This window comes from Salvia hispanica, chromosome 1 (assembly GCF_029641045.1).
Source record: "Salvia hispanica isolate PSC_SH4W2 chromosome 1, Shi_PSC_v1, whole genome shotgun sequence".
Classification (NCBI taxonomy): Eukaryota; Viridiplantae; Streptophyta; class Magnoliopsida; order Lamiales; family Lamiaceae; genus Salvia; species Salvia hispanica.
Genome location: NC_142692.1, coordinates 39635210 through 39645431, shown reverse-complemented (window position 1 = coordinate 39645431; position 10222 = coordinate 39635210). Strand labels below are relative to the sequence as shown.

At 39.6% G+C, this 10222-nt stretch overlaps 2 protein-coding genes across 2 annotated transcripts; both read left to right on the top strand.

Annotated features, from left to right (window-relative positions):
- Positions 1-3048: 3048 nt before the first annotated feature.
- LOC125217981 (amino acid permease 3-like) lies at positions 3049-5535 on the top strand. The gene is made up of 6 exons (XM_048119566.2): positions 3049-3302; positions 3617-3850; positions 3945-4038; positions 4123-4337; positions 4415-4554; positions 4645-5535. The coding sequence occupies exons 1-6, from the start codon at positions 3194-3196 to the stop codon at positions 5305-5307; spliced, it is 1455 nt and encodes a 484-aa protein (XP_047975523.2). The 5' UTR covers positions 3049-3193; the 3' UTR covers positions 5308-5535.
- A 1406-nt stretch (positions 5536-6941) lies between these two features.
- LOC125218334 (putative late blight resistance protein homolog R1B-16) lies at positions 6942-10222 on the top strand. Its single transcript, XM_048119985.2, has 2 exons — positions 6942-9714; positions 9848-10222. The coding sequence occupies exon 1, from the start codon at positions 7030-7032 to the stop codon at positions 9697-9699; it is 2670 nt and encodes an 889-aa protein (XP_047975942.2). The 5' UTR covers positions 6942-7029; the 3' UTR covers positions 9700-9714; positions 9848-10222.

Sequence of the window (10222 nt, the reverse complement as noted above, 5' to 3'; positions counted from 1 at the left end):
TATATATACTCTTCTCAATTCTCCATTTTACACACAAACACACATCTATTCTCTCATCTCTCTTTCTTTCCTCTCCAATCACTTCTATAAAATCATTCCTTTATTTTTTTCTTCTCCCAAATTTAATCAATTATGGATCTATTTGAGCAAATGCGTCGAATAATGGAAGAATCGCTAGAAGAAGATCGACGTAGGGAGGAGGAAGCCGTCGCGCCTCCTAGGCGACGCCGGACATACATCCACCGTAACCGGGAGGAAGCCGCCGCAAGGTTGGAACGTGATTACTTCAGTCTGAACCCGGTGTGGGGAGATATCTACTTCCGTCGCCGTTTCCGTATGTCACGCCCGCTAGTTTTGCATATCGCGAATACATTGGCGGCACGGGAAGAGTTCTTCGGAGAAGGTTCGACGCTGTTGGCCGTCCTAGCGACACGACGCTCCAGAAATGTACTGCGGCGATCCGTCAGCTTGCTACTGGACAAACGGCAGATGCGTTCGACGAATACCTGCACGTCGGAGAATCCACTGGGCGACTTTGTTTGTTGAACTTCTGCAAAGGCGTCCGGGCAGCCTTCACCGCCGAATTTCTGAAGAAGCCAACCACCGCAGATTGTCAGTTTCTGCTCCGTCTTCACGAACAAGTGCACGGATTCCCCGGGATGCTCGGGAGTGTCGATTGCATGCATTGGCAATGGAAGAATTGCCCTGTGGCGTTGAAGGGGTCATACACGAGCGGCCACAAAGGCACCCACCCCACCGTTATACTCGAGGCCGTCGCCGACTACCGGCTATGGATTTGGCATGCGTATTTTGGGGTCCCCGGCTCGAACAACGACATCAACGTGCTCAACAACTCCGACCTCTTCGCTGAAGTTCTGAATGGTAAAGCGCCGGCCATCAACTTCGTCGCTAACAATCGCCAGTATAAAATGGGGTACTATCTTGCCGACGGCATCTATCCGAAGTGGCCAACCTTCGTGAAGACGTTCAACAGGCCTACGGACGAAAAGCAGTCTCTTTTTGCGCAGAAGCAAGAGTCTGCTCGCAAGGATGTGGAGAGAGCGTTCGGGGTTCTCCAAGCTCGATGGAACATTATCAAAGCCCAGCTCGACAGTGGTTTATGGAGAATATGGTCGACATCATGTATACGTGCATAATCTTGCACAACATGATTGTCGCCGACGAAGGACCTGAGGCGGGAAATTGGTTCGACTCTGAAACCCCGGGAAGCTCAACCGCAAGTAGTCCGCCTCGAACGGGAGTGCATCCGTCTTTGCAAGAGCGGTTGTCTATTCGGGTAAGGACACGTGATTCTACCGTCCACGCCCAACTCCAGGAGGATCTAATGGAGCACATTTGGGCAAAATTTGGCAACCATTAGATGATCGTCACTAGTGAACTCCTTCTTCTGCTTCTTTGCCTCCATTTTTTTTATTTGAGTTTAAGTGTGCAATTTGTAATTTCTAGTTTTTTAATTATGTCTTTTTTTATTTTTTTAGGTATTTTAAATTGTAATTTTATTTTATTTATAATGAAGTGTGTTTTTTATTAATTGAATTTGTTGGAATTAAAAATAAAAAATGAAATTGAATGAATAGTTAAGAGATGGTTAAGAGATGGAGGGATGCAGGTGCTGTCTCTTAGTTAAGAGATGAGCTGAAAAGTACAATGGGGCCCATGAATAGTGAAGAGATGAGACGGTTAAGAGACGGATAAAAGATAGCGTTGCGGATGGCCTTATATCCCTCACAACATTTATAAATTGACCAAACTACCCATACTATTTTCACCACAATTTTGATACCTCTCATTTTTCATTTGTGGAAACCAACATTCTAATTTAACTATAACGAAAATATCTAATTAAACCATAGCTCAAAAAATATCTGATTCAACTACTTTTGCTGGTAATGAGGGCACACGTTTCTTCTTTGAATAAAACACGTGTTTCACATTGAGTGCCACTTGTGATATGAGTGCCAATGCCACTCACTACTACTCCTACCTAGATTGTTGACTTACTTATATTGACATGAAATCACAATCACTTCTATAATTCATGGATTTCCATTTATCTAAAATATAGTACTTATAAATGTGTTGCTCGAGGAACATCTATTAAGTTTTAAGTTTTAGAACAAACTAAAATTACATTATCAACTAATGAAGTACATGATCTTTCTTGTCATTTGGGTTTTCTTGATCTTTTATTTAGGTAGTTGTTTGACCTCTTCTTGCTTCTAAGAGCATGATTTTTTTTATTTTTCTGACTTTTTGAATTGGAATAAAATCCATTCGTTTAACATGACTTAGTTACTAGAAAAGAATAAAAGAACTTTTACCAACTACGTATATCTACAATTTTATAAACGAACTTTGTTTTTTTTTTCTAGCAAACGCCTTATTTGGGTATAAAAATGTAGTACCACTATGTACTATATTTCGGACTTTTCCATGCATAGTAAACGAGCATTTATGAATATAATTAATACGAAAACTTTTGCCAACTACGTATATCTTCTAATTGCTTTTAACTAGATACGGAGTATTACTTTTACTTTTTTTGCTTTACTCCTAAATTAAAACTTAGTTTGCATTGTTAATTGAGGAATTATTTTTCACGAGAGCTCCAAACGCTCACCATTTTTAAGAATCAGTAATGTTTGTGACGAGCTGCAAATTCACCATTTATACTAAGTAGTCACTAAATTCAAGTAACAAGTTTTTTAATTTTTTCCAACTAATACTAGTACTGTTAAGAAATTGGTCATATTAAATGAAGAATCTGGTTGTAACGAAAGAGACAATTTAAGAATTTAATTCAATTTTCCCCATAATTTAATTTTTCACATAGAATTAAAGATGCCAACTTTTAAACATTTGTGCCATAATGAGATACTAATTGATTACAATGAATCCTCAGCCAATGTGCTCCACTGTGCCACATCACCCAATCTCTCTCTCAAGAATGTCTACACACGCGTTTCGACCAACATTTTCTCCTATAAATACCAACCAACACAATGCCAGATTCATCAACAATCAATACCTTCATCTTCAATTGCTACAAGAAAGAAAAAGACTGTGATAGTTGACTTCTGTTCTTACAGAATTCTCGGAAAACTCGAAACATTGTCTTCACACACTTCATAATCCCATTCCTCTTTCGTGCTGTTTCCCAAACCACACGAAAATGGGGGAATTATACCACCATAACAACCAAATCTTCGACATCTCAATCGACGTCCCCCACGGCGGCGCCACCAAGCTCTACGACGACGATGGCCGCCCCAAGCGAACTGGTAATCCCACAAACAAAGACCTCATAAAAAAGATTCAATTTTTATAGTCATTTCTCACTTCCCTCGTAAAAAGATTCAATTTTTATATCATTTCTCACTTCCCTCATAAAAAGATTCAATTTTTATATCATTTCTTATTTCCCTCATAAAAAAATTCAACTTTCATATAAGTACTTATCATTTATCACTTCCCTCATATAAAGACTTAATTTTTATATCATTTCTCACTTCCCTCCTAAAAAGATTCAATTTTTATGCCGTCTCTGTCGATTTTTTCGTCAATGGTTAACTTTTCTTGATATATATATGTGTAGGAACCCTTTTCACGGCTACTTCACACATCATAACCGCCGTGATCGGATCGGGAGTTCTGTCTCTGGCTTGGGCCACTGCTCAATTGGGATGGATTGCGGGCCCCGCAATGCTCTTCATGTTCTCCTTTGTCACATACTACGCTTCCACCCTTCTCGCCTCATGCTACCGCTCCGGCGACCCCGACACCGGCAAGAGGAACTATACTTACATGGATGCTGTTAGGTCCAACCTAGGTTTGTGTTCTTGAAATGTTTGGAAAATTTGTGGAAATGTGGTAATTTTGGCTAAAAATGTGAGTTTGGGAGTAATTTTGTGTTGGATTTTCAGGTGGGGTGCATGTTAAGCTATGTGGGGCAGTTCAGTACTTGAATCTCTTTGGGACTTCTATTGGCTACACCATCGCTGCTTCTATAAGCATGATGTAAGTTTTGTGTATGTGTGTTTGAGATTATTGGATATGTTAGTGTTTGGATGTGTTTGTTGAAATATTTGGAATGTGGAATAGGGCTATTGAGAGGTCAAATTGCTTCCACACAAAAGGGCATGAAGATCCTTGCGAAGTCTCTAGCAATTCTTACATGATTGCATTTGGTGTGTTGCAAGTGATTCTCTCACAAATCCCCAATTTTGATGAGATTTGGTGGCTCTCTATTGTTGCTGCTGTCATGTCCTTCACTTACTCCCTCATTGGCTTAGGCCTTGGAATCTCCAAAGTTGCTGGTATGTATACTAATTTCCATCTCCAATTCTTGATTCTTGATTCTTGATTCTAAAGTGTTTGTTATGTGTGTTTCTAGAAAATGGGCAAATCAGAGGAAGCCTCACAGGAGTGAGCATTGGTGAAGTCACAGAAATGGAGAAGGTTTGGAGAAGCTTCCAAGCACTTGGAGCAATGGCTTTTGCCTATTCTTACTCAATGATTCTCATTGAAATTCAGGTACATTTCTTGAAAAAGAAACCTCTTTTATTACTTAAATCATACTACTATCATGTAATAATCTTACAAAACATTGTTTATTCATGACAGGACACAATCAAATCCCCACCATCTGAGTACAAGACAATGAAGAAGGCCTCCATGATAAGTGTATCTGTCACCACCATCTTCTACATGCTCTGCGGCTGCTTCGGCTACGCAGCCTTCGGTGACATGTCCCCGGGCAACCTCCTCACCGGCTTCGGATTCTACAACCCCTTCTGGCTCCTGGACATCGCCAACGCAGCCATAATCATCCACCTCGTTGGTGCCTACCAGGTCTTCTGCCAGCCCTTATTTGCCTTCGTTGAGAAATTCGCACAAGAACACCTCCCAGAGAGCACGTTCTCCGTCATAAACAAGGAGATCCCGGTCCCAGTCCCAGGCCTAAAGAGCCCCTTCAAGCTCAACCTGTTCAGGCTTGTGTGGAGGACCGTGTTCGTGGTGACAACGACCGTGATCTCCATGATCATGCCGTTCTTCAATGACGTCGTGGGGTTACTCGGGGCGTTGGGGTTCTGGCCCCTCACGGTCTTCTTCCCGGTCGAGATGTATATCAGTAGCCACAAGATTCCTAAGTGGAGCTCAAGATGGATCTGTTTGCAGATGTTGAGTGGGGCTTGTTTGATCATATCTATTGCTGCTGCTGCTGGCTCAGTTGCTGGAGTTGTTTCTGATCTCAAGGTTTATAAGCCTTTCAAGACTAGCTATTGAGATCATTGGTTTGATTCTAAGATATGAGGAGTTGCAAGATTAGTTTTTTTTTTCAGTAAATTGAACCCAAAAATGGGTTGTTTTTAGCTCCATTGTGTGACAGAGAGGGGGGAGTTAAGGATCCATACATATGTAATATTTTAAGTGTAATTTCATCTATTTTTTAGGTGATATACTATGTATTGTTACTTAATGAAATTCCTCAAAGTCAGAGACTTTTTTTATGAATGAGTTCTCTTGTTATATGCTGTGGATTGGATTATTAGGTTGTGGCACAAAATTTGTTCTTTTTTTCTCCTTTATTGTCAAAGCAATTTATGAGAAAGAGAGATTAGTTATTAGGATTTTTGGTAGTAAATCTTTTTAGGCTGAAAATGAATGGAGCACATTATCTATAATATTTCATAAAGACTATAGGGAAAATACTAAAATTAGTGTGAAGTCATATTTTATTTTATAGTGAAAAGCAACTGGTCAAAATTCTATTTTAAAAGATGTTGAGATCGAATCAAAATTACAAATGGTTAACGTTTGTATCTTAAAATATATGTTAATCCGATCAACAAACATATTCATTTTTCCTAGGCGTTGTATATTCCATACAACAACGTCTAGGAAATTCAATGATGACAAGTGATGGAAGTATCTATATTATTCGTCTATGATGGATGTGAGTGTCACACAAATCTTGTTGTACATTAACATACACCATGAAAAGTGTGTCTACTCTTCTTTCCCAAAGACACTACTACTGATGGAAAATAAAGAAGGAAACCTTCCTAATCATATAAAAATCTCTAGCAAAGAAAGTAATATTCAAATCACAAAATAGGCCATTAAATCTACTCTTTTGTGTAAACCATAAATAGTAAAAACATTAGTGATTTTGCAATTAGTTGGCCATGCATCCACATCAATAAGCAAAGAGTGTGCATATGCTCCCACCACAATGCAAGAAATTGATGGATACAGAGAGAGACCAATTTTTTAAAACACTTTGATCTTTTAAGTGAAGAATCCTAGCTAGGTTGTGCCTTACATTTTTTTTCTACCCACTGACTAGTGGCTCCTTCATATTGGACTGGGATTTCCAACTCTAGAGATCGGATGCTCAATCAACTCAATTCATAATAAGCCCCCTTGATGGGTGAGTATGATTCTTTATCCATGAGATAATTTTTGCATACATTACAGCCTACACCAACAAGTCTATTAGCCATTCACAAAAGCAATGGTATGTTATGTTTCTTATATCAACAAGTGCAAACTTACACTACCTTATTGTGTTCAGAAAAGTGGCCTCAAAATGAAATGGTTTCTAAGTGAATACTATTAAGAAATGTATGTTCACCATTTCCACAGGGCTGTAGGCCTCAAGGGAGTACAGCCAAGAGCAGCAGATACCACTGCCGCGGTATGTTGTTTCCATTACGAATTTTCCTTATACGAACTCGGATCAACTACAATTCCAAAGAGCAGAACCATTTTCTTCTCTTCTGTGCCCAATCAAATCACACTAATTTTATTCCTTGCATATTAATATAGCAACTACTCATGTAATTGTCGCTCACCGATATTACTAGTATAAGTCATTTTTAAGTTCATTGAAGGTAGGAGACAGAATTAATAGCCCAGGGTCCACAATGAGCTGGCTGTCCCTAATGTCATTTGAAGATCAACTTAGCTGCTGCATTCTTCCTTTGTTTTCCTAGATCTGAAAAAATGGCTTACAATCTTCAACCCCTCATCACCATTCTTGAAGGAATACTTGATCCTCACCAACCACGATGGATTGTCGATGAAAACAATCCTCAACTCCATTCCCTCCTTGACAAAGCTACTTCTCTTCAAAAACTCCTTGATAGTAAATCTTCACTCACCAAAATAGATAGTAGTTTGGAGAGTCAAATCAGAGAAGTAGCACATCAAGCTGAAGACATCCTTGAATCCCACATGGTTGATCAAGTGCTCTCTGGATCTAATTGTGTGAGATTCACTCTTTCAACACCAGGTCTGCAGCAAGTAGCACAAGATCTTGATTCTGTTATGGAGCAAGCCGAGAAGCTCATGGAGACGGAGGATAAGAAACTTGATTCTACTGTGGATAAAGTGTTGAAGCCCATGGAAATGGAGGATAAGAAGAAGCTTCCAGAACTTGATTCTTCTATGGAACAAGTGAAGCTCGTGGAGATGGAAGATAATACGATGCAGTCTAGCAGTTCGTCAAGTTCCAAGAGTGTTGTGGTTGGAATTGATGAAGATCTGATGCAGCTCAAGGATAGGCTGACCGGGATGCAGAAGAAGCTGGAGATCGTCCCCATCGTTGGTATGGGCGGAGTAGGTAAAACCACTCTTGCTCGGAAGCTTTATGAAGATCTTTTGATTGTTGATAACTTTGCATATCGTTCTTGGGCCACAATCTCACAAGATTACAATATGCCACAAATTCTCAAAAGCCTCCTTAGTTGCATAATTGGACAAGAATGTGATGAACATAGTGATGATTTAAAAGATATGTTATATAGAAGATTGTACGGTAGGAAGTACTTGATTGTATTAGATGACATATGGAGCACAAAATTCTGGGATGAGATAAGGATGTACTTCCCAAATAACAACAATGGGAGTCGCATTGTGATAACTACTAGGGAATCCGATGTGGCAAACTATGCAGACTCTTTGAGTTCGCATCATCGGGTGCAATTGCTAAGCAGGTTAGAAAGTTGGAATCTGCTACACCGACTTGTGTTTGGAGAAGAAAATTGCGCTCCCGAATTGGATGAAATTGGTCAAAAGATAGCCAGCGATTGCAGTGGGCTTCCTCTAGCCATCAGTGTGATTGGAGGGATGCTATCTAAGATGGAAAGAACAAAAGATGTTTGGGAGAAAATTGGGGACAATGTAATAACAGCAATTTCTAGATCAGACGAGCAATGCTCTAGTATATTGTCTTTAAGTTATAACCACTTGCCGAATCACTTGAAACCATGTTTTTTGTACATGGGAGCTTTCCCTGAAGACTTCGAGATTAGTGGCTCCACACTCGTACAATTGTGGGTTGCTGAAGGATTTGTAAAATCAAATGGGGAAAGAAGTTTGGAGGAAGAGGCCGAGGATTGGCTAAAGTCTTTAATAGAGAGGAATCTATTTTTGGTTAGAAAATACAAAAAGAATGGAAAACCAAAGAGCTACAGCATGCATGATATGTTGAGGGATCTATGCATTCTGAAATGTGCTGAAGACAAGCTTTTTTATGTGACGAGTGGTCCCAATGTCACATTCTCTAGTACACGCCGCATCAGATTTGACTCATCAAATGGAAAGGTCAATGCTAACGCTCTAATAGAGTCCATGTCACTTACTCGATCTTTTATATGGATTCATAATCGCCGCAATCAGCTACCATTTGGTGTCTTTTCCGTGTCAAGATTGCTAAGGGTGTTGTATCTCATTAATGTCAAGTTCACTGAGTTCCCAACTGAAATATTCGAATTCGTCAATTTACGCTTCTTAGTTGTCGGCCTAGTTGTCACCCTCATTTCAAGGTATTTTACACATAGCCGTGTAAGAATACCTAGAGGAATATCAAGATTGAGAAATTTACAAACCTTGATTGCTCCTCGTTGCGAGTTTGATGTACCGTCTGAGCTATTGCAGCTCTCTGAGTTAAGAAATGTCAATGTGTTTGGATTTGAGTTGTTAAAAGATGAGGAAATGAACTATAGTGTTATGAAGAAGCTGCAAATGATTTCAGTTGTGGGTGTAGCTGAAGAGGCAACTAATTTGGATGCTTTCCTCAAAAGCATTCCAAATATAAAAAAATTGGCAATTAATGGTCGCCACCGAATGAAATCCACTACATCTGATTTCAGCCATCTTCACAAACTCGAAATATTAAGATGCAAAGGTTTCACCATAGACAGTCCTGACAGTTCGGATTGTCGTTCCAAAGTAATATTTCCTCGTAATATCAGAAAACTAGTACTGGATGGGTGTGTAACAAATTCAGGAGTGTTGAGGACTCTGTGTGCCTTACATAAGCTGGAAGTGCTCAAGATAGCTGGTTGCAAGTTTAAAAGCGAGGAGGAGATACGTGAAGATGAGTGGGAGTTAGCAGATGGAGATGTGTTCTGTTCACTGCAGATTCTATCTCTTCGATCTTTGGATGTTGTGCGTTGGATAGCTGATGAGACCAACTTCCCTAGACTCCGCCACCTCTATATTCTTTTCTGCCGGAAGCTAAAGGAAATCCCTAGCAGCATTGGAGAAATCCCAACGCTCCAACTAATCGATTTACATGATTGCACCGAATCCCTAGTGGCATCAGCAAAAAGGATTATGGAGGAGGAATATGAAAATGGCAACTACGATCTCAAACTGAGTATCCATTGATTGCACTTCCAAAAGGTAACCATTTCTGCAACTTGAATAGTATTATGAATGCAATGCGGTTTCAGCAACATGTGGGGATTAAGTATCTTATTTATGATTAATATCTTATTTATAAGTACATTTTTTCCTTCTTCGTAAAATGTTCAAGTGTAAGGAGTCGGATGCTACGAGCTTTTTATCCTCAGATGGAGGGCAGGAGAGACTATGGAACGAGCCAGCACGCCACAACTCACTATTTTCTTGCAAGCTGATGAGGCCAACTTCCCAACACTTTTGACTTGTTATCAAGGCTACTTGTTGTGTCTTCAACTTTCTTTATTTATGTCTTTGATCATCTAATTGTGTTGTTCTTAACACTACTATGATGTGTATGTGGAGATGTTGATGCATTCGATTTCTTGAATATCGACTTTGAGCTTCATCATGAAATTAATACATCACATCTCCGGAGCTTCACTGGTTTTATGAATTTCTTGATTACTTCATAACTTTGCACTTTGAATTTGAAACTAGATTGTTTTGA